A 27,794-nucleotide genomic window follows, 5' to 3' on the forward strand; every position below is an offset into this window, starting at 1 on the left:
ACACTTTAAAATTAATTTGTAGAAACTGCAAAAACAATGAAATTATACTTTCAATTCTGAACCACCAATCAGATTCTTGCTTTGATGTAAAAGTTACTCCTCTGCAGTGTACCCCACCAGTACAGAGATCCCCTTTCTCTCTATTCCTTTGCCCTGAGGGAACTTCCCGATTGCTTAACATGTGCTCCTTGGCTGCCTAGACAGTCAGGACATCTAAGGCCATCTGGACTTATCACTCCTCTCCTCCTTCTTTTCTATGGCTAATACCACCTTCCTGCTTTTTTTCTATTGCTGAATCTCCAGACTTGGTGCTGTCTTCAGGGGAGAGAGTTGATTTTGGCTTCGAGCTCCTGGTTGGTAAAGCTATGTCGCTGGATCCTTGTTTTTTATGCAATCTTTCTTGACCACTTATTTCTTTTCAGTTTTTTTCTTAGCTGCCTATTGATTTTGCGCTTTCAGCCTTCTTTCCTTTATCCTGAAGTACTTCTTTCTCTTTTTTCATTTCTTCTTTTCTCTTAAAAGTCTTCTCTTTCTCATAGAACTCCTTCTGCCTACGGCACTCTTCTTGCTGCTTCAGCCTCTGTCTCTCTCAAAGTATGTGCTCCTGATCTCTTTCATAATCCCGTCCCCTCTCCCTGTAGTCTCTGCTGCTCTCACCTTCAGGTCTCTTTGGCTTATCTATTTATTTATTTATGACGGAGTCTTGCTCTGTAGTGCAGTGGTGCGATCTCAGCTCACTCTGCAACCTCTACCTCCTGGGTTCAAGTGATTTTCTTGCCTCAGCCTCCCAAGTAGCTGGGATTACAGGCATCCGCCACCATGCCTGGCTAATTTTTGTATTTTTAGTAGAGACGGGGTTTTACTATGTTGGCCAGGCTGGTCTCTAACTTCTGACATTAAGTGATCCGCCCGCCTTGGCCCCCCAAAGTGCTGGGATTACAGGCATGAGTTACCTCGCCCAGCCTTAGTGTTTCATCTTTAAGTTCTCTATCAGAACGCTTGGGCAATGTACAACTTTGCCCTCTGACTCTTTCATCATTCAGATTCTCTTTGTCCAATTTCTTGGCTTTGTCTCTTTTGTCCAATTCTTTTTTTTTTTTTTTTTTTTTTTGAGACGGAGTCTTGCTCTGTCACCCAGGCTGGAGTGCAGTGGCACGATCTCTGTTCACTGAAAGCTCCGCCTCCCTGGTTCATGCCATTCTCCTGCCTCAGCCTCCTGAGTAGCTGGGACTACAGGTGCCCGCCACCACGCCCGCTGATTTTTTGTATTTTTAGTATAGACCGGGTTTCACCGTGTTAGCCAGGATGGTCTCGATCTCCTGACCTTGTGATCCGCCTGCCTTGGCCTCCCAAAGTGCTGGGATTACAGGCATGAGCCACTGTGCCCTGCCGGGGAAGAATATGTTTCTATGCTCATGTGGTTGTTGGCAGCCTGCAAGTCATTATAGGTTGTAAGACCCAGGGTCTCAGTTTCTTGCCAGATGTTGGCTGGGAGTGTCCTCAGTTTCTTGTCATGTGTGCCTCCCTAACATGGAACATGGTCACTTGCTTCATCAAAGTCAGCAAGGGAGAGGGACTTCTATCAAGATAGATTATAATCTTATGCAATGTAATCACAGACATTACATTCCATCACCTTTGCCACCTGTATTCTGTTGGTTAACAGCAAGTCACGGGTCCTACCTACACTCAAGGGAAGGAGATCTCAAATGCATGAGTAACAGGAGGCAGGGATAAGGGGAAAGACTCCTAGAGTCTTTCCATCACAGTCAAGAAATCATTTTAGAAAGTGATAAACAGGATAGAGTAGGATAAAATAGACAAGACATTGCTTTCAGTAAAAGCAACTACTGTCTCATAGAACTTTTTATTCAATCAATCAATAATTGAATTCAATGATAATTCAATATATGTATATCATATATATTATGATTCTATGTCATTTATATATCATAATATATATATCTTGATCACTATGTAAAATATACTGTGTCATGGTCAAAAAGATTTGAAAAACATACCATTAGATATATAAATAGAAGGTGTAACTTTTAAAATGGCAGAAAGGAAAAGTGGAATGAGAAAAACAATTCAAATATGAGATCAAGAAAGGAGAAAAAAAGAAACACAAAAACGTGACTTTTCCCGCCTCCTGTCTTCCTGTCTTATAGTCTGAAATTTCTCTCAAGGCAATAAGGTGGGGCAATCACAGAGCTCACACTGTTTATTTATCATATCTCAAGAAACACTGTCCTCCATTCCTCAATGTCTAATGTTTTAGAAAGTATCGATTTATATTTTTTGCCTGATTGTTTAGTTGTTTCAGGTGGAAAGATCAATATAGTCCCTGTCACTCCATCTTGGTCAAGAGTGAAAGTCCCAGTCCCAGATAGTTTACCCACAAGTTCTACCAAACATTCGTGGGACAAATAATAAATAATAATAACAAAAATTTCAGTTCACACAAATTTTCCGAGAGAAGATGAAAAGGAGTATTTCCCCTAAGAAAAATCCTGTTTGCTCTCCTGGTTCTTCCAGTGGTTTGAGACACTGGTATACACTTTATGCCAGATGTGCTTTTCTGCAATATCAGGGCTCAAGACACAGTGAAGCAAATTTAAAAAAAAAAAAAAAAAATCCTTGAATGGTGATTAGAGACATCACCGCTAAAAAAACTACATTTGTAAGCTAGGATTTGTTGTATGCAAATATTTTCTGCCTCTTCTTTTGTTCTGTTTAAAACAATAAAATGCATTTGTATAAATAATGCTTTAAAAAAAAAAGAAAAGGAGTATTTCCCCATTCATTTTATGAGGCCAGCATAACTTGACTGTAAAACCGGAAGAGTACAGAATTAGGAAAGCCAATCTCACTTAGAAACATAGATGTGGAAATCTTAGATGGAACACTGGCACAGCAAGTCCAGAAATATGTAAAAATGTCAATACTTTGTGACTAAGTTGGGTTTATCCTAGGAATGCAAGTTGGATTTAAAATTAGAAAATCAGTTAATATAATATGCCAAATTAACACTCTCTGGTTAGAAATAAAAAACAATGTTAATAGCATTTTAAATTTAAATTAAATTAAATTTAATTTATTTCGAGACAGAGTCCTGCTCTGTCGCCTAGGCTTGAGTGCAGTGGTGTGATCTTGGCTCACGGCAACCTCCGCCTCCCAGGTTTAAGTGATTCTCCTGCCTCAGCCTCCTGAATAACTGGGATTACAGGTGCCCACCACCACCACACCTGGCTAATTTTTGTATTTTTAGTAGAGATGAGGTTTCACCATGTTGGCCAGGATGGTCTCGAACTCCTGACCTCAGGTGATCCACCTGCCTCGGCCTCCCAAAGTGCTGGGATGACAGGTGTGAGCCACCGCGCCCAGCCAATAGCATTTTTAAACATCACAAATTAAAATAAAATACAATTTATAAAAGCACACCATTGACTTTTGGGTAAGAATAGTGGATTGAATACAAATATTTTTAGTTATTTGCTCCCCAAACCCCACTTAAGCGACAGCAATTATAGCAACATTTTTTTTAAAGTCATAAGCCAATAAATATGAGGAGAATGAAATAGAGGACACAACAATTTAGAAGATAGAAGGTAGCTGGATGAGCTGGAAATGAGTAAGCAGTCTAAAGAAAACTGAATTAAAGCTGGAAGTGGGGAAAACAAAGGACCAACCCAATTTAAACCACAAAATTAATAAGAGCTCAGAATCTAGTGGCACCATAAACATCTAGAAATAGGGAGAAATGTGGAGGAGTTAAAATAAGGAGGTTTGGTTGAAATAGTGTTTAAGAATCAAATCCTTAGATACTCTATTCCTTCTCCTTTTCATGCAGCCAGCCTTCACTCTATACCTATCATACTATACTACCCCAATCCTGAAAAAAAAGACTTAACGGCTTTCTATAGCAAGGGTGAACAGAGGCTCTCTGAACCTGGGGATTCCAAGCATCACTGAAGATAAACTGAGTAAGCAGAAAATGGGAGGATTAGCTGAAGCATGTATATTGGTTGTTGAGAAACTATTTAGCCCTCAGGCTTCATTCTCCACTTAGCTCTCAGAATTCCCAGCAGGAGATTATTGGTTGTTGAGAAACTATCTAGCCCTCAGGCTTCATTCTCCACTTAGCTCTCAGAATTCCCAGCAGGAGATTAGTAGAGAAGAAGAAAAGATCCTAAAAAAACTGACACTGGCATTTCTCCACTAAATGACCCAGTCAAATCACCTTACTGTCAATGTCACAATTGGTAAGCCCCATTCATGTGCTTAATCAGCATTTTAATCTCTCACTCTTAAAAATTAACAAATATCGGCCAGTTGCAGTGGCTCATACCTGTAATTCCAGCATTTTGGGAGGCCAAGGCCAGCAGATTACTTGAGGTAAGGAGTTTGAGACCAGCCTGGCCACCATGGCAAAACCCTGTCTCTACTAAATATACAAAAATTAGCCGGGCAGAATGGTGGACACCTATAATTTCAGCTACTCAAGAGGCTGAGGCAGGAGAATCACTTGAACACAGGAGACGGAGGTTGCAGTGAGCACCACTGCACTCCAGCCTGGGTGACAGAGCGAGACTGTCTCAAAAAGCAAAGCAAAACAAAGCAAACAAACAAACAAAGGAACCACAAATATTGCCATTAAAGTATCTATTATGAAAATTAGATACCCAAACCAAACAGAACAAAATCATTCATTGAGTTTCTAATAAGCTTTGCAATGGCACACTTTTATATGTAAGTACACAATTAAGGATCATTAGCCATATGATCACTGATGAGAGGCAAACATCTAATGTAAAACAGATCAACCATCCAACCAACCAACAAACAAGTTATAGGAAATAGATTTTGCAGAGAGGAAAACATTATTAAAAGCCTCAAGAGAAATTAGAGATGCTACTACAACCATGAAACAAGAATAAGATATTATAAAAAGGAAAAGTTAGGGAGTAAATAAGAACTCTTAGAAATAAAAAATATAATAGCAGAAAATGGAAAAGAAAGATTAATAGAAAAGCTGGAAGACAAATTTGATTAAAATTTTTGAGAAACTAGAGGGAAAAAGCCAAATGGATGGAAATCAGGAGAGAACATATATAAAATTAGAGAATCAGTCCAGAGAGCCCAATATCTGAAAAATAAGAATTCTAGAAACGGGGAACAAAAAAATACAAAGAGGAGGAAGATACTACTAAAAAATTATTTGAACATAGACAAAAATAAGAACAGACAGTCCACAAGAAAAGGTAAAAAAGGGTGTTAAACATATGAAAAGATGTTCAGTTTCACTCATAATAAGAATTAAAAAAAAAAATCTGTCGTGGGTTGAAGTGTGTCTTTCCAAAATATATGTTCTAGTCCTAACACCAAGTGCCTGTGAATGTGACTTATCTGGAAATAGGATATTTGGGCCGGGTGCAGTGGCTCACGCCTGTAATCCCAGCACATTGGGAGGCCGAGACGGGCGGATCACGAGGTCAAGAGATCGAGACCATCCTGGCTAACAAGGTGAAACCCCGTCTCTACTAAAAAAATACAAAAAAATTAGCCGGGCGTGGTGGCAGGCGTCTGTAGTCCCAGCTACTCGGGAGGCTGAGGCAGGAGAATGGCATGAACCCGGGAGGCGGAGCTTGCAGTGAGCCAAGATTGTACCACTGCACTCCAGTCTGGGCGACAGAGAGAGACTCCATCTCAAAAAAAAAAAAAAAAAAAAAAAAAAAAAAAGGATATTTGCAGATGTAATAAAGTTAAGATGAAGTCATGTTGGATAAGGGTGAGCTCTAATCCAGTGGCTGGTATCCTTATAAGAAAAAAGAAATTTCAGCCGGGGGTAGTGGCCCACGCCTGTAATCCCAGCACTTTGGGAGGCTGAGGCCGGTGGATCATTTGAGGTCAGGAGTCTGAGACCAGCCTGGCCAACAGCGTGAAACCCCATCTCTACTAAAAATACAAAAATTAGCCTGGTGTGGAGGCAGGTGCCTGTAATCCCAGCTACTTGGGAGGCTGAGACAGGAGAATTATTTGAACTCAGGAGGTGGAGGTTGCAGTGAGCTGACATCTCACCACTGCACTATAGCTTGGGCAACAGAGTGAGACCCTGTCTCAAAAAAAAAAAAAAAGAAAAAGAAAAAAAAAGAGAAATTTGGACAGAGACACACAGGGAGAATGCTGTATGACCACAGAGGCAGAGATTGGAGTTACGCTGCTACAAGCCAATGATCATTTAGCAATCACCATGGACTAGGAGAGGAGCATGGAACAGATTCTCCCTCTGTGCCCTAAAGAGGAAGCAACACTGCCAACACTTTGATTTTGGACTTCTGACCTCCAGAACTTTGAGAGAAAATAATTTTTATTACTTTAAGCCACTCAGTTTGTTATGGCAAGTGTACTTTGTTATGGCAGTGCTAGGAAACTAACACTTCATGATAACAAATTTATTATGACAAAGGCATTAGTATATCTTTAGATGCTCATGATGCAATGAACAAGAGTGTCGTTGTTTCTGTTCAAATAGAAACACCTATACCTTTGTTCTTTCCCCATTTCTGAGGAAAGAAAAATCTACCATAGGCTATTTAGGCAAGCAAATTCTTAATGCATTCTCTTGCCTCCTTTTGGACACTGAGTTTACCTCTGAGCAATGAAAAAGAAAGAAAATGTATTGAGTGTCCCATCCCATCTAACCCCATCTCCAACTACAGCCAAGTAAGTCATTGGAAAGAAGGCATTCCTGTTGCATCTTTAAAATCTTGAATAAATATTGAAAAAAGATACATTAAGAGTTAATGTTGAGTGATGCTACGAAGCAGGCCCCTATCATGCTCTGGACAACACAGAAACCCCTAAGGCTGAATATCCCTGTGGTCTGGACAGCATCAAGAGTCTATGAAACCAACTGGAAGGAGAGATTCTGGGCTACCGATGGGAATGGCGCTGAGGGACCATCTACACTTTGTCCAGAAGCATATCCAGGCTGGAGTACCTTTATCTGGGTCTCCACCACATCCTAGTTGAAGGTGCTGGTGTTGTCAAAGGTAGGATCTGCCAGTGGCCACACATGAACTGGGGGAAGGCGTGACAGCCCCTGTAGCACCTAAGATGACAATAAACCCAAAGGACTCACTGATAGGTAGGCCGGCCTTTGCCACAAACATGGGAGAGACAGCTCCTGAGACTCCTCCCGTGGTATCCTGAGGCTTCCTATTCAGGATACCACAGATGACCCCTACCATTTATTCTGGACATTGCATTCTGTGCAAAAGTGAAAAGACAAGGATACCATTTGTTGAGAAACTAGGTCCTTGATCCTATGAAACTCTGAGATTATCATTATAAAAAAAGAGCTTCTTGTCAATTTGATAGGTGAAGAATATAGCTTGATGTCACTTTAATTTGTTGTTGCTGTTGTTTTTAATTCCTGATGAGATTTGGCCCTAAGGAGTTTTGGTCCACCATGAACAGGTTGTGATGTCTGAGATGTGCCCAGAGGTACACAGACAGAACAAGGTCTTCCCTCCTCTTTCATCAGTATCTAATGGATCTCACGTCCAAAACTGCCTGGTGTGATGAGACCCCTTCGAGGGCTCTAGGGAGAATATTAAGCTTTTATAATAATCAGAGTAAAGTTTTGCTCTTTGACTATACAAGAAGCAGGCCCAAAGAGGGACTGTGTTTTGCAAGGACCATATAGCATATTGGGTGTAGATATCGGGGGAAGAGGCCTCTGACCCCATTGTGTAAAGAGAATTGGAGTCTGATGAGGGCAGCCCTGAGAATCCTAAGGTGTAAACCCAATGAGTGTTGCCTAGGCTGGGGATGAAAACCTAGAGTTCTAGGCATTCCATTTTCCATGGCTTTTCACACCCAAAGAACCATAGTATATGAGGATTGAGTTAATCCCTACAGCCCATCTGCTCCAATCTGCTCATTTGTGAGATTAAAGCCCGGAGAGGGGAAGTGACTCTCCCAAGGTCACACAGCCACTAACTGGCACAGCCAGGACAATGAGCTGAATATTTCAGCTTGTCCTTTCTCACCCTCCATGCCAAAATGCTTCCTGAAACTGAGGATTTTAGGTACTGGGGCTTTCTTTCTTAGGAAATAATCCAATAGACACATTCTCCCTAAGATATGAATGATCGTCCTTTCTTCTTTACTTCTCAGCTCTCAAACCGGGAATTGCGTTTGAAAAAAGGAGCTTGCTTAATTTACATTAGAACCATGATAATGGTGGATTTCTAAACCAGAGAATATAGGGTTTTGTAGGGCATAGTAAAGATTGTGGATTTTTGTTTTCTAGTTGTGATGTGGAGTCTTGGAGGATTTTTAAGCTGGATTATAACAAGGGCTGACATACATTTTAAAAAGTATCCTTCTGGGTGTTGTATGATTTATTTTTGCTGGTCCCTAAAAGATGATGGTGGACAAAGGGAGGCGTGTGAGCTCAGGGGTATGGGGTCCACACTGTGGGTGCGGGGGTGTTGGGATGGTGACTGAGCATGAAAAAGGCAGGCTGTCCCAGAGCAAACTGTACCCGTGGGCAGATAGTGGCACGTGTGAGTGACACACTTCCCAGCTGATTAGAGGCAGCAGAGAGTCCTGAGTTCGCCTCCATTTCCTGCCACTTCACCAGAGCTGAGCCTACTCTGTGGGCTACTTGAAGTCATGAAGACTTTTTTGGTAACTTTGGCTGTGCTGCTGCTCTTCCTCCAAGTCATTCCAGGTAACCTAGACCTCTCTAGGGGAGGGGCTGGGAGTAGACAGTGAGTCTTGGTCAGGGCACACCAGGGCCTGGGAGGATGGGTTGACAGGGAGTAATGTGAAATATTGTCTGGAGGAAGAGGAAAGAGTCCCCAGATCCTGGTTTAGAACCTGCCTCACCATTTTCAAGTTCTGTGATGCCCCCAGCAAACTACTTGGTGCCTGTGAGTTTCAGTTTATTCTTTTCTCAATTTAAAATAATAAATTAGGTTGAGGGATCAACATTGAGGACACTGAAATTTTGATGTACAACAAATATAGCTTTTTAAATTTTCTGTAATTCATTTGAATGTTTCCAGGAACTCCCATCCTGCTGGTAGGAAAAGTGGGAGTTAGAAAGGGCACAGGGATGTACGCAACTTCAGAAGACAGTTGTATTCATCTTTTTTGATTTAAAAGAGCCTCTCAGATTAGCTCATTCTGCTTTAAAATGTTCAGTCTTTTAGCATTTCTACTTTCACCTCGCCCCCTTCTTCTCAGGACGGCAGCTGGATTTAGGGGATAGTGGACATGTCATTGCTTAGTTAAATAACTAGAAGGTTATTCTTGGCCAATAGGAGTATCTTTAATTTGGCTCGTAAGTCTTTTAGATATATCCCTATTAATCTTTGATGGCTTTCTTGGTATCTGGTACAACAGAATGTTTCAAGATCATCTTTTAATTTACTGCCCAAGAACTGGAATCCACCATATCTCCAAGAAGTGCTGTTTTTTAAAAAAAGTTTACTGGGAGATAGTATTTTAAGATTACAGCATGTGTACTAGGGATACTAATTTCTACTAGTTAGTCATTGTTTCTAGACTTTCTCAGTGACCAGAGCTGGAAAAATTTCAATCTATCTATCCATCCGTCAATCATCTATTTATTTTATCTATTTAAATATAAAATACTTGTGAGTTCATATTGGCATTTTGAATTCAAGTTCAGAACTCAAATTCAGAATCAACTTTTATATTACATCAGCATTTTCTTTTCTGTATTGAGAATTCTGGTTCTCAAGGTCACAGGGGATGATAGAATACCCCATGATTTACTCATTTGATTGATCTCTCATTACATATGCAATAGTCTTAGTAAAATAATATCAATTCTACCATAATGTCATGATTACTCAAACTAGTTAAGATGTCTGCATATGCTCTCACCATTATTCTCTCATTTTTATGTTGTACTCTATTTATATTGTTAGAACATATAGCCATTATGTACTTACTACCTCTTTTAAAATCCTCATTTTGGTTCTGCAAGTATCTTTATATTTAATATTTAGTTCTGTGTCAATGCTCCTCTCATTTGCTTGTCTACAGCTCTTTTTCTAGTAGATTCTTTAGAAAGGGCTCATGGGTTTCACTGGATATTTCCTGAGTTTCAATATGGTGATAGACTATCTCACCACCCTAGATACCTAGAGGGAATGTCTCCTTCTTCTACAGCCCCCTTCTTCTGTCTGGCCCTCTGTTAGTCTTCTCAGTCCAGGACCCATTTCCCCTCATAACTGATATCAGCTCCTTTCTTTTTTCTTTTTGTAATAGGCAGCATTGAGAAATGTTGGAATTTTCGTGGCTCCTGCCGTGACGAATGCCTGAAGAACGAAAGGTTCTATGTTTTCTGTGTGAGTGGTAAACTATGCTGTTTGAAGCCCAAAGACCAGCCACATTTACCACACCATACAAAGAATTAGTGCTTTAAACTCTGAGGCCACAAAAATGAAGATAAACTTGCCCCGAGTCTGATGTCAGTAGTTTCTGAGCTTTATTAAAACATCTTTGGCTGACTTCTGTGTTTGTCTCTTAGTATACCTAATCAAACTCAAGCAGAAAAGGTGTGGGTAAAGTTGTATATACATGAGAGGAAACTGGACCTACTGTGTGCTAGGTATTTTGGATAATTTTCCTTTTTATTTATTTATTTTTGTTTTAGAGATGGAGTCTCGCTGTCTCACCCAGGCTGGAGTGCAGTAACATAATCATGAATCACTGCAGCCTTGAACTCCTGGGCTCAAGCAGTCCTCCTGACTCAGCCTCCTGGGTAGCTGGGACTAATGCCTGGTTAATTTTGTTTTTTTGTAGAGATGAGGTCTTGCTCTGTTGCCCATGCTGGTCTCAAACTTCTGGCCTCAAGCTTTCCTCCTGCCTCAGTCTCCTGAAGTGCTGGGATTATAGGTGGGAGCTGCCACACCCAGAGCTTTTCCTTTTTTATGAAAAAGGAAATCTCATCTATTCCTTAAATTTTTTTTACAGCTTTATTGAGGTATAACTGAGAAATAAAAATTATGTATATTTAAGGTATGCAAAATGATGATTTGATATGCAAATACATTGTGAAATGATTACCACAGTCAAGTTAATTAATACATCCATCACCTCACGTGGTTACCAATTTTTTTTTTTTAAACAATGTATTGAAACACTTAAGATCTACTCTCTTAGCAGCTCTCAAGTATACCGTATAGTACTGTTAATTGTAGTCACTGCTGTGGTTTGGACGTTTTTGTTCCCTCCAAAATTCATGTTGAAACACAATGCCCAATGCAACAGTATTAAGAGGTATGATCTTTAGGAGGTGATTGGGTCAGGAGGGCTCCACCCTCATGAAAAGGATTAGGTGACCTCATAAAAGGGCTTGACAGGAGGAATTTACCCTTTTCACCCCATGTGTCCCTTCCCCCATGTGAGGACACAGCGTTCCTACCCTCTGGGAGATGCAGCAACAAGGAACCATCTTGGAACCAGAGAAACCAGGCACTCACAAGCTGTGATCTTGGACTTCCCAGTCTCCAGAATTGTGAGAGATAAATTTCTGTTCTTTATAAGTCATTCAGCCTCAGGTATTTTGTTATGGCAGCACAAATGATCACAGACAATCACCATGTGTAACAGTTGATCTCCAGCACTTACTCATAACAGAAAGTTTGTATCCTTTGACCAACATCTCCCCATTTCCCACATCTCTCAGCCCCTGGAAACCATCATTTTATTCTCTGTGTCTGCAAATTCAATGTTTTTAGATTCCACATCTAAGTGAGATCATGCAGTATTTGTTGTTTGGTAATTGGCTTATTTCCCTTAAGATAATATCCTCCAGGTTCATCTGTGTTGTCATAAATGGCAGGATTTTCTTCTTTTTTTATGGCTGAATAATACTTCATTGTATAATATACTACATTGTCTTTATCCATCCATCCATAAACAGACATTTAGGTTGATTCCATATCTTTGCTAGCATGAATAATGCTGCAATGAGCATGGGAGTGCAGGTATCTCTTCAACATACCGAATTCATTTCCTTTGGATATCTACCCATGCATTTGTCTGTTCTCACTGTGCTATAAAGAAATATCCGAGACTCGATAATTTATAAACAGAAGAGGTTTAATTGACTCACAGTTCTGCATGGCTGGGAAGGCTTCAGGAAACTTATAATCATGGCAGAAGATGAAGAGGAAGCAAGGCACATCTTCCATGGCAGCAGGTGAGAGAGAGGGCACCAGGCGGAACTGCCAAACACTTTAAAAAACCATCAGATCTTGTACGAACTCACTATCACAAGAACAGCGTGGGGGAAACTGCCCCCATAATCCAATCACCTCCCACCAAGTCCTTCCCTTGACAAGTTGAACAGTTAAGCAGGAAAATTAAATTTATCCACAGATCTAATTCTTACTCCATTGCTTTCTCTCTATATTTGTTAATTTTCATATTTAGTTTAAATGTTTATCAAAACCATACATCTACATAATTTTAAAAATCAACTTTGAATAAGAGACTGTAATAGTATATAATAGTATTACATAAGACTATAATAAAATATAGGAGTCATCTGTCTCTCTTTCCTTATTTCTTGCTTTTCAAAAAATGACTTTCACATCTTTTGTTTTTTTCCTTTGGATTTCACTTCCATCTCTTCCATCATTATTTACTAATATGCTTATATGGTTGCTTCTTAATTTTTTAGTTTTAGGCACTTTCCATTGTATTTCTGCTATGGAAAATGAGGATTTAGCTGTCTGCCATGTCCTTTGAATATGTTCAGAACCTTTAGGTATTTTATCAATTTTGTCTTCCTGGAGACTTCTCTCCTTGAGCATTCAGACCTGCTTCACTCTGAACTGGTTGACATTACACCTGGTGACCTGATATTATCCTGGATCTCTATTTGTATCATCCTGTGGATTCTTTTTGACTTTCTCCTGAGATCAATGCCTTGCCTTCTGGATCCTAGATCTTTCTTAATTTACTCTTATTTGGACAGAGCACCTCCTGATAGCTTCCTGAAAATGTCTGACTTCAATGTACTATCCTTATACTTGGTTAGTGGTTTGGTTGGTCAATCCATATTGGAAATTATTTTACTTCAGACTTTCGAAGGCATTGCCTCATTGTCCTTTCCAATATCTAGTGTTACCCATGCTGGGCAAATTCTTAGGAAGGAATTCAAGAGTGAGCGGTGGTAGAAGAAACCAGCTTTATGGAGGCAGTGGCAGAGGTAGAAGAAACCAGCTTTATGGAGGCATAAGCCGTGTGGGCTTCTGCAGAACAGGGCTACCCCACAGGCAGTGTGTTGAGAGTAGCAGCTCAGGGGCACTTCTGCAGTCATATTTATATCCATTTTTAATTCCATGCAAATTAAGGGATGGGTTATTTAGAAATTTTTAGAAAAGGGGTGGTAACTTCCGGGTGTTGCCATGGCAATGGTAAATTGTCACGACATTGGTGGGCGAGTCTTATGATAAGGTGCTTTTGGTGCCTCTTCCCTGTTTCAGCCAGTTTTCTATCTAGAGTTGAGTCCAGGCTCCTACCTCTTTACTGTGGAGAAATCTGAAGCCATTCGGGTTCTTCTCTTTGTCTGTGACTTGTTATTTCTCTCTGAAAGCTCTTAAGGTCTTCTCTCTAGGATTTTGACGTTTCACGTTGATGTGCCTAAATTTCTTTTTTTCCTTTTTGTGAGATGGAGTTTTGCTCTTGTCGCCCAGGCTGAAGTGCAATGGCATGATCTTGGCTCACTGCAACCTCCTTCTCCTGGGTTCAAGAGATTCTCCTGCCTCAACCTCCCGAGTAGTTGGGATTACAGGCGCCCACCACCACGCCTGGCTAATTTTTGTATTTTTAGTAGAGACTGGGTTTCACCATGTTGGCCAGGCTGGTCTCAAACTCCCGACCTCAGGTGATCGGCCTGCCTTGGTCTCCCAAAGTGCTGGGATTACAGGCGTGAGCCACCGTGCCCAGCTGTTGTGCCTAAATTTCATGTAGGATTACTGAAATCAATTTTTCTGAGCACTCGGTGGGCCCTGTCAATCTGCAAACTCATGTCTTTCAATTTTTTTTTTTTTTTTTTTTTTGAGACGGAGTCTCGCTCTGTCACCCAGGCTGGAGTGCAGTGGCGCGATCTCGGTTCACTGCAAACTCCACCTCCCGGGTTCACGCCATTCTCCTGCCTCAGCCTCTCCGAGTAGCTGGGACTACAGGTGCCCGCCACCACGCCCGGCTAATTTTTTTGTATTTTTAGTAGAGATGGGGTTTCACAGTGGTCTCGATCTCCTGACCTCGTGATCCGCCCGCCTCGGCCTCCCAAAGTGCTGGGATTACAAGCGTGAGCCACCGTGCCCGGCCATGTCTTTCAATTTTAGGACAATCTTCCTTTACTTATTTCTTTGATAATTTCCTGGTCTTTGTTTTTCCTGTTCGCTATTTCTGGTCTACTTATTTTTCATATGTTGGACTCCTTGACTGATTTGCTGATTTTCTTATATTTTCTCTAATGCTTTTATTTTATCTCTGTCATTTTATTATAATTTCCGGAAATTTCATCTTTGAACTTTTAATTTCTAAGTTTTTATCATTACTGGCTTTTCTTCTTTCTTTCTTTTTGAGACAGAGTCTTGCTGTGTTGTCCAGGCTGGAGTGCAGGGGTGTGACCTGCACTCACTGCAACCTTCACCTACCAGGTTCAAGCAATTCTTCTGCCTCAGCCTCCCAAGTACCTGAGATTACAGGCACACACCACCACACCTGGCTAGTTTTTGCATTGTTAGTACAGACAGGGTTTCACCATGTTGCCCAGGCTGGTCTTGAACTCCTGACCTCGAATGACCTGCCTGCTTTGGCCTCCCAAAGTGCTGGGATTATAGATATGAGTCACTGCGCCCGGCCTTCTTTCTTTTCTAATGTGAAGGGAGGCCTATATAGACAAGCTACTGGGCCTTATCCGTCTTAAAACACCCCCTTTCAGGTTTTTGCTTGGGATCAGTCTCCCTGCTTTAAGAAAGGGAGAGGACTCAGATAAACAGAGTATACTAAGAGGCCTCACCAGTATAAGAGAATATGCTGCTCTACTTTGTAGGGAGAGGAAACTTGGAATAACGAGCCTAGAAAAAAAGACCAAACAGACCCATGATAGCTGTCTTCAAGCGCTCGACATGGAATTATTTTTGAACTTATTCTCTGGAACTGTTAAAGGTCAGAATTAGGAATAATAGGTAGATGTTACAGAAAGGTAAATTCTGGCTTAATTGATATAATCTCCTAAAAATTAGAGGCGTCCAGTGATGGAATGCATTATCTTGACATGTATTGATTTTTCCATTGCTGGAAGAGCTTTAAGAGAGAAGGCAAGGGTTGTTTAGAGGGTGTTCTTGCTTTTGATACATGTCAGATGCAGCAACTTCTGAGGTCTGAATTCTGAGATTCTACGCTCAAAAACTTAAAGAAAAAATGGCTCTGTATTTCCAAAACCAAGGTTTTTCAAATATTATTTTTAAAGGAGCAGAAAACTTTTTAAAACCAAAAATTTACATGAAACTCAGTGTATCAAACAGATCAAAATAGAGCTGCTCAGTTTAAAGTGGGAAGAAGGCTGGGCGCAGTGGCTTATGCCTGTAATCTCAGCACTTTGGGAGGCCAACGTGGGCGAATCACTTGAGGTCAGGAGTTCGAGACCAGCCTGGCTAACATGGTGGAACCCCATCTCTACTAAAAATACAAAAATTAACTGGGCGTGGTGGCGCACACCTGTAGTCCCAGCTGCTTGGGAGACTGAGGCAGGAGAATTGCTTGAACCCCGGAGGTGGAGGTTGCAGTGAGCCGAGATTGTGCCACTGAACTCCAGCCTATGTGACAGAGTGAGACTCTGTCTAGAAACAAACAAACGAACAAAAAAGTGAGAAGAAGGGCGCAGATCTCTGCCTTTTCAACCTCCCTCAGTTCCCTAATTTTGACCTGAGAACCAAGTCTAAGTATTTTACATTTGCATTCAAAGACTATAAAAATCTCATTTCTATGCAGTTTTCCCACATTATATGGTACAGGAGCTGGCAGCTGCAGCCAGGCAGTATCTTCATTATTTCCAGGTGGCTTGCAAGTGTTCCTGCCACCACTCCTCAGTTCGCGCTGCTCCCTGGCCTGAAGTACTCTTTCACACCCTCTCCTTCTCCACCGTTTCTCTGAAACCTATTCTCCTTCAAGCCTTGGAGAAGCAGAAGGTCCTCCACGAACCCCTCCCTGAATGCCCTGGCCCTTGGGTAGTTGTTCCCATGCTCTGTTCTACTGTAATACATATATTTTTATTTTGATTAGACATAGCCTACTTTGCAGTATTTTTATGTATGTGGACATTCTGTCTGACCACTGTGATGATATATTTGGTAGTCATTAAGAGTGTTCATCGCCGGCACGGTAGCTCACGCCTGTAATCCCAGCACTTTGGGAGGCTGAGGCTAGCGGATCACCTGAGGTCAAGAGTTTGGGACCAGCCTGGCCAACATGGTGAAACCCTGTCTCTAATAAAAATAGAAAAATTAGCCAGGCATGGTGGCTGGTGCCTGTGATCCCACCTACTCGCGAGGCTGAGGCATGAGAATCGCTTGAACCTGGGAGGCGGAGGTTACAGTGAGCTGAGATTGTACCACTCCACTCCAGCCTGGGGGATAAAGCGAGACTCTGTCTCCAGCAGAAAAACAAAAACAAAAACAAAAAACTACTGTTCATCAAATATTCTGGCTTTCTAAGTTTTTCAAAGATTTTACTTTGTTGTGGTAAGAACACTTAACATGTTGAGATCTGTTTTAACAATTTTTTTGCGTTCAATACATTATTATTGACTCTAGGTACAATGTAGTACAGCAGATTTCTAAAACTTTAAACATCTTTTAAAATTTTTTGAGACAGGGTCTGACTCTGTCACCCAGGCTGGAGTGCAGTGGCACAATCACGGCTCACTGTAGCCTCCACCTTTTAGGCTCAAGAGATCCTCTCCCATCTCAGCACCACCTCCCCACTGTCCCTGAGTAGCTGGGACTACAGGTGCATGCCACCATGCCCAGATAATGTTTTATTTTTAATAGAGACAAGGTCTCGCTATGTTGCTTAGGCTGATCTTGAACTCCTGGGCTCAAGGGATCCTCCTGCCTCAGCCTCCCAAAGTGCTGGGATTACAGGCGTGAGCTACTGTGCCTGGCCTCTAGAATTTATTCATCTTGTTTAACAGAAACTTTCTGCTCATTGATTAGTAATTCCTAATTTCCCTCACTCCCCAGCTCCTGACAATCATCATGCCACTCTTTTTGATATAAGTTTGACTGCTTTAGACACTTCATATAACTGGAATAATTCAGCATTTGTCTTTCCGTGACTGGTTTATTTCACTTAGCATAATGCCCTCAAGGCTCATTCATGTCATCGCATATTGCAGAATTCCCTCATTTTTAAAGGCTGACTAGTATTCTGCTGTGTGTATACACCACATTTTCTTTATCCATTCGTTTGTCAATGGATGGATCCATCGACATCCATAACAAGATGTAGCTTGTTTCCACATCTTGGCTATGGTCAATAATGCCAATGGACGTGGGTGTGCAGATATCTCTTTGAGATACTGATTCAGTTTATTTGGATATATATCCAGAAATGGAATGGCTGGGTCGTATAGTCTCTTTCTTTCCTTCCTTTCCTTCCTTTTTCCTTTTCCTTCCTTTCCTTCCTTTTTCCTTCCTTTCCTTCCTTTCCTCCCCTTCCCCTTCCTTCCTTCCTTCCTTCCTTCCTTCCTTCCTTCCTTCCTTCCTTCCTTCTTTCTCTTTCCTTCTTTCTTTCTTCCTTCCTTTCTTTCTTTCTTTCTTTCTTTCTTTCTTTCTTTCTTTCTTTCTTTCTTTCTTCTTTCTTTTCTTCTTTCTTTCTCTTTCTTTCTTTCTTTCTTTCTTTCTTTCTTTCTTTCTTTCTTTCTTTCTTTCTTCCTTCCTTCCTTCCTTCCTTCCTTCCTTCCTTCCTTCCTTCCTTTTGATGGAGTTTCACTCTTGTTGCCCAGGCTGGAGGGCAATGGCGTGATCTCAGCTCACCGCAACTTCCACCTCCCATGTTCGAGCAATTCTCCTGCCTCAGCCTCCCGAGTAGCTGGGATTACAGGCATGTGCCACCACGGCTGGCTAATTTTGTATTTTTAGTTGAGGCAGGGTTTCTTCATGTTGGTCAGGCTGGTCTCGAACTCCTGACCTCAGGTGATCTGCCTGCCTCAGCCTCCCAAAGTGCTGGAATTACAGGCATGAGCCACCTTACCTGGCCTATCTTTCATTTGTTGAAGAACCTCCATACCATTTTCCATAGTGGCCACACCATTTTACATTCCCACCCAACGTGTGCAAGGGTTCCATTTTCTCCACAGCCTCGCCCACAATTGTCTTTCGTTGTTTCGATAATTCTGGCTTTCTGCATTCTAAGCCCATTGTAGGATTGTACTTCTGGCCCTCTTGTGGTTGGATGGAGCCATGTCACTGTCGTAGCCAGTGAGTTATGAGGTGGTTACATTTTACTTCCAAGGCCAGGGCATATAATGGCCAGTTGAAGACTCTCTAGAGCTCTCTTTTCCTCTGCCATGGTGATCAGCACCAAATGAGTGGCTACTTAGTCAGCCTGGGTTCCACACTCAGATATGGGGCAGTGTCCCCAGCAACCCTTCAGTGGATATGCAGCATGTATGGGAAATAGACAAACAGATCTTTGTTCTTAGAAGCCACCAAGATTCTTCTTTTTTTGGTTACTGCGGCATACCATAGTTTATCCTAACACAGCTGGCTGTTAGATGACAGTATCCTTACTGCTCTGAATTCCTGGTGCTCAGGAGAGTGCTCTGTACGTAATAGATACTTAATCAAGGTTTAATTTATTTAGAAAACATTTCTTGTGTGTGCTTTTGAGGGATATGAAGCTCATTTAAAAATACTTGTTTTCCATTTTCCTCAATAAGTGGTAAGCATGTTAGGGACAGAAACCCTCTTGAACATTTCTGGCCTCATCTCCTGGCACCTTTGTCCTTGGTCCACAGGAAACCTAAAATGGCCTGGGTAGCTTTGGATGTGGAGTAGTTAAAGGCCCTTGAGGAGGGATGAGAAGCTGATCTGACAAGAAGAGAGCAGTGGTTCGTTCCTGGACAAGAAGACAAATGAACAATTGAGGGAAAGAGCAACTTCTGGAAAGATTTGGTAACAGTAAAGAGAAGAGGCCAGTGAAGAGATCTTGGGAGGGACAAGGAGAGCTGGGAAAAGCGATAAGCTTGGAAACATGCTCTGATAAAAAGCCAGGCGTTTCCTCTGTTATCTTTCACCGGTGCCCGAACACAGTTACATCGTATACACTGTGGACACAAAGGAGAGCTGTCCTTGAGCCTCGACTCTGGGTGAGCCCTCTGGGTCTTAGACTTGAGATGCAATTTTCAAACCTGAAGATCACGGTGAGCAGAGAGATCTCTGAGCTACTGCCAATCCTAATGTCCCTTGTATTGAACGTTGACTGTGTTGACAATGAAAAGCCAGAAGAGCCTCAAGGAGGGAAGAGGTCAATAGCCAAATGTTTCAAGAAGTCAAGGAAGGTGAGAATTCATAGTAAATAACAGTAACTACCAGTTATCAGAGGCTTTCCTCTATGCCAGGCACTATTCCGTGAGCTTTACAAGCATCACCTAATTTAATCTTCACAGCAAACCTCTGCTGTCAGTAGTATCATCTCCATATTACAGATAGTTAAACTGAAGTTCAGAGACATTAACTAACTTGTTCAAAGTCACTTGGCTAATATGTGGCAAAGTGAGGATTTGAACCCAGATTTATCTGGCTCCAAAGCTTGTATTCTTTCCATTTCCCCACATTACCCCTATGGATAGATTGTCAAACATCATTTCAAATAAATCGAAGAAAAAAGCCCAACCTATCCATTACCATTGCTAGTTACACATAGCACCAGGAACCAGAGAGCTGGAATATAATAGAACTCCAGAAAATCTCCAAGCCTTATTTGGGCCTGAAGTTTCATCTTCTTTGCCCACTACCCTCCAATGCTTCCTATCCCCAAAGATTACAAAGAAGTGATATGTAGATATATTTCCTTTCCCTGCTGCAGGGCTGGGAGCAAGGAACTATCCAGAAGTGGGTGGAAGAAATCTGAGAAGGGAGTAGAAGGGTGCTGGGCAAACTCTTCAATTAGGGTCACTTATGACTTATGGGTCAAAGCAAGAGTCAATGGCCAGGCAGGGAACAGGTTCTGAGTTTTCTGAATTTCGGATACCACCCTATCTTCTACTAAGCCAGAGATGGCAGTGGTACCCACTTGAGGCTCAAGAAGAGGGCAATGATGTTGAATTAAGGACCACAGCACTGCAGAAACCTACCTAAAGGGGTTGAGTACACTGAATTGGACTTAGGTCCAGGTAACTGCGTATACCTTTAATATGTGGACTCCAGGCTCCTGGACACTTCACAGCACCGTCCACTCATCAGTACCAACCTTTCTCTGCTGAGTGCATCCTACCTTTCTTCATCCTCAGGTAATTTTCCTAATGTACCATTTGCAGATTCATCTGTAGTTCTGTAATCTTTGGAAAACACATATTCTCTCCTCAGATCTTTATCGCTTTCTTATTTTTTTGCTCTGCTTTCATACATTCTTTTCTCCTTTTCTTTTTTTACTGAAGTGCATTCACCCCATCTATTGAGAGCATATGATACGACTTCATGTGTGGCAACAAAGAAAAGCTGAAATTTGCAGATATCAGTAAGGGAGGTTGTTCCACAGTTTTCTATCCTTTTAAAATGGTTTATCTCTATTAGATAATGAATAAGATTATGTTCAGCCAATCAGATTATTTCCTTGGAGAGCTTGGAATGGGAGTCTTGGCAACGTGGTTGGATATCAGCAGTTAAGATGTGGAATCTTAAGCAGAATCTAAGAATGGTGGGCACTCCAGAACTGTAGATGCATATAGTTCAGCTGTGGGGAGTCCTCTTTAGCTCACGAAGCAATCAAGGCATTTTGTTTCACAGTCTTTTGTGACAGATAGGAAAAGGGTCTTTTATGAGAGTCTTCTCTACTGCTGAAAACTACTATTAATTCTGATAAATCACGCACATAATGGATTCAGGTCATCCCTTTATTAGGCAGCCTTATTCTGCTTATCAGTGTTCACAAGAGCAAACTTGCAGGGCTATGATGGAGTTCTTTAAAGAAGGGAAGTAGATCTCAAAACCATTCAGTGTAGATGAAACTCTGTGCCACTGGGGGTTCCTTGGATGCATAAAGAAAGTACCTTCTAGACTAGGACTTCTGCAAGGATGGTGCTCCCATGAGTTGCTCTCTTCTCTCTCTCTCACTCTCTCTCTTATTTTTCAAGGCTCTCAGCCAGTATCTTACCCTTCCAACCAGAAACAATCCCCTTTCTCAAGAGTGGAGGAAGTTGTGCCATTTGCTTGAATGGCATCTCAGGTTTCCTCTCTGCAGCCCCTTCTGGAAGGAGAGGAAATGCGTTCCAGTCCAGGGGGCCGATACCTTACTAACGATCTTTAGAAGTAAGCCCCTTGTCAATATAGCACTTTATTTTAGTCCTATGTTGCAGAGGGTTATGTATTTATGGCAGATTTATCATAGTTGGCCTTATACAAAGTCGTTCTCTTATTTTATTTTACTGATTTATTAACTTTTATCCCCATAATCAACTCCTATCCATCTCTCACATAGGCAACTCCAACAATGTTTAACTCCTATGATGTATCTTGTCACCCAGGTAGTGAGCATAGTATATAATAGGTAGTTTCTCAGCCCTTGCCTCTCTCCCTCTCTGCTGACTCTAGTAGTCCCCAGTGTCTATGGTTCCCATCTTTATGTTCACATGTACCCAAGGTTTGTCTCCAGCTTGTAAGTGAGAACATGTGGTATTTGGTTTTCTGTTTCTGCATCAGTTGGCTTAGGATAATGACCTCCAGCTGCATCCATGTTGCTGCAAAGGATGTGATTTCATTCTTTTTGATGGCTGCATAGTATTCCATGGTATATGTGTACCACATTAAATGTGTATATGTTTTAAGTGGTTTTATGTTATTTATCTGATTCTGTTGCTTATTTAAAAAACTAGCACAGGTTTTTTTTAAAGTCAACATTTTTGAAGTATAATTTATATAAAATATAATTGTGTAAATTTTGATGGGTTTTGACATCTGCGTATAGAACATTTTCATCACTGAAAGTTCCCCCATGCCCCATCTCAGTCAATGCCCTCTTCCTCCCATCAGCCCCAGGCAACCACTGATCTGTTTTTTGTCACTGTAGATTAGGTTTGTGTTTTCTGGAGTTTCATGTGAATAAGCTGGTTCAGTATGTTCTTTTTTGGTCTGGCTTTTTCCACTCAGGCTAATGCTTTTTAAAAAATATTTATTATTATTTTTATTATTATTATTTTTTGAGACAGTGTTTCGCTCTTGTCCAGGCTGGAGTGCAGTAGCACGATCTTGGCTCAGGTTCACTGCAACCTCCGCCTCCCGGGTTCAAGCAATTCTCCTGCCTCAGCCTACCGAGTACCTGGGATTACAGGCGCCTGCCACCATGCCCAGCTAATTTTGGTATTTTTAGTAGAGACAGGGTTTCACCATGTTGGACAGGCTAGTCTCGAGCTCCTGACCTCAGATGATCCACCCACCTTGGCCTCTCAAAGTGCTGGGATTACAGGCGTGAGCCACCGCACCCAGCCTGCTCTTTAGGTTCATCCATATGTTGCATAGCAGTGGTTAATTCTTTGTTGCTGAATAGTATTCTATTACATGGAGATATCAGAATTTCTCTGTTTACTAATTAATGGACTTTTGGGTTGTTTTCTCTTATGCTGAAATAAGTTACTATGACAATTCAAGTTTTGGCATGGACATATGTCTTCATTTATCTTTGATAAATACCAAGGAGTGGAGTTGCTTGGTTGTATGATAAGTGTATGTTTAACTTTATAAGAAGCTGTTAAACTGTGTTTCCAAAGTGGGGATACCAAGAAAATCAGCAATAATTTTGTTTATTTAATTTTTTTTATCAAATTTTTTTAAAATAGAGGAGGTACCTTGCTATGTCATCCAGGCTGGTCTCAAACTCCTGGCCTCAAGTGATCTGTTTGCCTTGGTACATTTTTTTTTTTCTTTTTTTGAGATGGAGTTTCACTCCTGTTGTCCAGGCTGGAGTGCAATGGCACCATCTCGGCTCACTGCAACCTCTGCCTCCCAGGTTCAAGCAATTCTCCTGCCTCAACCTCCCGAATAGCTGGGGTTACAGTCGCTCGCCACCACACATGGCTAATTTTTGTAGTTTTAGTAGAGACGAGGTTTCACCATGTTGGCCAGGCTGGTCTCGAATTCCTGGCTTCAGGTGATTCACCTGTCTCAGTCTCCCAAAGTGCTGGAATTACAGGCATGAGCTACCATGCCCAGCCAGTACATTTTTAAATAGTTGAAAACAATCAAATTTCATTTAGAGATGTGAAAATTATACAAAATTTAAACTTGAGTGTCTATAAATAAGTTTTATTGGAATACAGCCACACTCATTTGCTTATATATTGTCTGTGAGTACTTTTGTCCTATAACTACTGTAGAGTTGAGTAGTTGTGATAGTTGTGGCCAGCAAATCCTAAAGTATTTACCATCTGGCCTTTATAGAAAAAGTCTGGTGACCTCTGGAGCATCAATTTTTCTTCAGACAACAAGAAAATTTATCTTGTCTTTTTTTTGTGTTTGGAGACAGAGTCTCTGTTGAGCTGGCTGGAGTGCAGTGGTGCAATTTTAGCTCATTGTAGCTTCGACCTCCTGGGCTCAAATGATTTTCCTGCCTCAGTCTCCCTAGTAGGTAGGATTACAGCTTTGCCCCACCATGCCCGGCTATTTAAAACTTTTTGTGTGTGTGTGTAGAGATGGAGTCTCGTTATGTTGCCGAGGCTGGTTTCAAACTCTTGGCTTCAAGCAATCCTCCTGCCTTAGCCTCCCGAATTGTGGGGACTACAGGCAGGAGCCTCTGCTCTTGGCTCGTTGTTTTCTTCCATGTTAGAAAGAAGATATTCCTCTTGTTAGTATGTCTTTATTTCTGTCCATTTTGAAATGATAGACCTAGGCCAGGTGCAGTGGTTCACGCCTGTAATCCCAGCACTTTGGGAGGCTGAGATGGGTGGATCACCTGGGGTCAGGAGTTTGAGACCAGCCTGGCCAACATGGTGAAACCTCGTCTCTACTAAAAATACAAAAATTAGCTGGGTGTGGTGGTGTGTGCCTATAGTTCTAGCTACATGGGGGGCTGAGGCAGGAGAACTGCTTGAACCCGGGGGGCAGAGGTTGCAATGAGCTGAGATGGTGTCACGGCACTCCAGCCTGGGCAACAGAGCAAGACTTTGTCTTAAAAAAAAAAAAAAAAAGAAAAGAAAAAGAAAAGAAAGATAGACCTTACCATTATTGTCCTAAAAAGCACTTGGCTCTTTCCTGATTTATCTGCTGGCCTTGTGTATAAGTTAGCCATTACTATGTAATGTTCCACTCCAGAACTCAGTGGCTTAATACAGCAATCCTTTATATTTGGCTAGATTGCCCTGCTTGAGGCTGGAGTGCCCGGGGCAGCTCTGTTTCTCACTGCAGATCTGTGAGTCACCAGGAGTAGCTCCGCCCCACATATCTCTCATCCTCCTTGAACCACTGGGGCATGTTCTTCTCATAATGATGTCAGGCACAGAAGGGCAAATGAAAACATTCATCATCTCTTAAAACCTAGGCTCACAACTGGCACACCGTCACTTCTGCCCACATATCACTAGCCAAAGCAAATCACATGCCAAGGCCAAAGTGAAGGGAAAACCAAATAGAGTTCTCCTAGGATGAGACCTTGACAAATGTGTGAATTCAAGTAGGGGTGAAGAAGTAGGGCCAAGATTGCAATCTACCATTTCTTTCTTTCTTTTTTGAGACAGAGTCTCGCTCTGTTGCCCAGGCTGGAGTGCAGTGGCACAATCTCGGCTCACTGCAAACTGCGCCTCCCGGATTCAAGCTATTCTCCTGCCTTAGCCTCCTGAATAGCTGGGACTACAGTGGCCCGCCACCACGCCCAGCTAATTTTTTGTATTTTTTTTGTAGAGACAGGATTTCACTGTGTTAGCCAGGATGGTCTCGACCTCCTGAACTTGTGATCTGCCTGCCTCAGCCTCCCAAAGTGCTGGGGCAATCTACCAGTTCGTATAAGAAAGACCAAGCTGGGCATGATGGCTCATGCCTTTAATCCTAGCACTTTGGGAGGCCAAGGCAGGAGAATTGCTTGAGACCAGGAATTCGAGGTTCCAGTGAGCTATGATTGTGCCACTGCACTCCAGCCTGGGTAACAGAACAAGAGTGTCTCAAAAAAAAAGTAATAATAATAAAAAAAAGACCACAACAATAATAAATGGCTTTTCTTTTGCTACCTATGAGGGTGCTACTTGTTCCTATTAAATACATACTGTTAAAAGTTAGGGCTATGGCTTTCCTGCTCATTCTACTCCATGAATACTGACATTCTGATTTCCAGTGGTGATGGCCATGGAGCTATTAAGGTATTTTCCCCTGCTCTGCCCTTCATTTGGTATTATAACGAATCATCAACATATGGGGCATCCTAAGATGTCCCTGTTGCTGGGAAGAACCCAAGGCGCACCGAAGTATCACTCCTTTTCTGTCTTATCTCTTTTTCTCTCTCTTTTTTTCTCATTAATGAAAAACAAATTAGTGATGAAAATATTTTTCCCCTTCTTGGTTCTCCAGCTGTATTATAAAATTCTTCAAAGGCAAGGCCGTATCTTGTCTTCGTTAACGTCCCCTCCCCCTCTCCCAGCCTCCTCAGTCAGTGTGGTTGATACCTTCCTTGCCTGCCTGTCTGATCTCTCAAATGACTGTTCCCGTTCTGGTTCGCTGATCTTGGCTCTGCCATGCTCCTCAAGGCAATAAATACCAGTCTGGACTGCCCAGAATGGAGTCCTCTGTCTGTTTTACCAGTTGAGAAGCCTCCTATCCCTCCCTGATCACTCGTCATTCATGAAGCTCCTTCTTCTGCTTTTGACTGTTACCCTGCTCCTGGCCCAGGTCACCCCAGGTAAACAGGATTTCCAGAAGGGGATGGGAGTCAGGGAACCCGATGCATGTTCAGAGAACTTTGGGGTGTCTGACAGGTTGGGCTGGGAGAATGGCCTGGAAGAGCTCATTGAGGCCTTTAGGTAGTCTCTCTAGTCATGGGGAAGTTTGAGTTCTCTGGTACCAAATGGTCTTCCCAGTGCCCAGTACTTGACCATTCCAACCTTATCTCTGGTTAGCTCTGGAAAAGCTGAATATGAGGGATAGGGTGTAAAGAGAGAGACTTGGGTATGGAGTGTAGAGAAAATGGGGACTTTTTCAAAAACATTCATTGAAAGGATTTGAATTTTGATGTATTGTTGCCTCTAGGAAAATGGTTCTCCAATTTCTGTTTGAGGATTCTGATTCCACTTTTTAATGCAACCTCAAATTATCTGGGTTTCCTTAGGTTGTAGGTTCCCTGGAGTAGCTGTTCCTAATTCCCTTGACTGGTTGGGGCCAGAGAAAAGTCTCAGGATGTTGTGAAGAAGGCAGTATGATATTCTTGGGAGTTTTACAGGTGCCCTACAGCGCTTATAGATGTTCAGATGAGTTTATTTAATATTCCTGTCACCTTTCATTTATGTGGTCAGAGGGGGTACCAAAGAACAATGAGAAAAGGTGGCTAATTGCTACTGGGCACCTGGGTACATTATAATATGGGGGAGATAAAAGCCTTGGGAGAAGGGTCCTCTTCCCCCCACCAAGGAGCTGGCCGAGGAGGGGAAGCTACCCAGTAGGTCCCATGCCACTGAGTTGGGGGGACTCTGGGAGTTCTAACAGGGGGCACAAGTGAAGGAAGAAAGCGTAGTGGTCTGTAATCTCACTTAAACTTGGGGGATCCTGTGTAAGAGCTTCTTCCCCACAGACCTCCTCATTTCCCTCCTATTCCTCTACTGGGCTTTAGTGTCTTCCTTTCCCACCCTTCTGCTTTCTTTCAAAACTGACCCTGTTCTCTTCTTCCCTTTTGTTTTCAGTCATGAAATGTTGGGGTAAGTCAGGCAGGTGCAGAGCAACATGTGAAGAAAGTGAAGTATACTATATATTATGCAAAACTGAGGCTAAGTGCTGTGTGGATCCCAAGTATGTACCTGTAAAACCAAAATTAACAGACACAAATACAAGCCTGGAATCAACTTCTGCAGTCTGACACCTCTCTTCCAACCTTGAGTCTCAACATCATGGAATCCTGCAGTTCTATTAAATCATTCTTGGCAATATCCTGTTTCTGTCTGATAGTTCCACCTAGTTATATTTAGAAACAAGTAAATAAAGAAGAAAGGTTGTGTGTGTGTGTGTGTGTGTGTGTGTGTGTGTGTGGTGTGCACGTTAGGAAGAACAGGATGGACCAGTAGGTGGTAATAATCTAAACCTTGCAAATAGCTCCTAGTCTGCTGACCCATAGCTGTTCCCAGAGGATATGAATTAAAGAATATTCATTATATCTACTTGATTCCTGTTTTCTTCTAGACAAGCACTGCCAATAGAACATTCTGCCATGATGGAAATATTTCCTATCTGTGTTGTTCAATATGGTAGCTACTAGCCACATGTGGCTACTGAGCACTTGAAATGTGCCCAGTGTGAATGTGGACCCGAAGTTTTAAT

General features: G+C 41.9%; 1 protein-coding gene across 2 annotated transcripts; it reads left to right on the forward strand.

Annotated features, from left to right (window-relative positions):
• Positions 1-19,416: 19,416 nt before the first annotated feature.
• Positions 19,417-27,404, forward strand: DEFB121 (defensin beta 121). 2 transcript variants are annotated; one of them, XM_055266581.1, is made up of 2 exons: positions 19,417-19,633; positions 27,164-27,404. In XM_055266581.1, the coding sequence occupies exons 1-2, from the start codon at positions 19,612-19,614 to the stop codon at positions 27,334-27,336; spliced, it is 195 nt and encodes a 64-aa protein (XP_055122556.1). In that variant the 5' UTR covers positions 19,417-19,611; the 3' UTR covers positions 27,337-27,404. The 2 variants fall into 2 exon arrangements, with proteins under 2 accessions (XP_055122556.1, XP_055122555.1); XM_055266580.2 differs by lacking the exon at positions 19,417-19,633 and adding an exon at positions 26,049-26,169.
• Positions 27,405-27,794: the final 390 nt, after the last annotated feature.

The sequence above is a fragment of the Symphalangus syndactylus genome, chromosome 24 (genome assembly GCF_028878055.3).
Source record: "Symphalangus syndactylus isolate Jambi chromosome 24, NHGRI_mSymSyn1-v2.1_pri, whole genome shotgun sequence".
NCBI classification, from domain to species: domain Eukaryota; kingdom Metazoa; phylum Chordata; class Mammalia; order Primates; family Hylobatidae; genus Symphalangus; species Symphalangus syndactylus.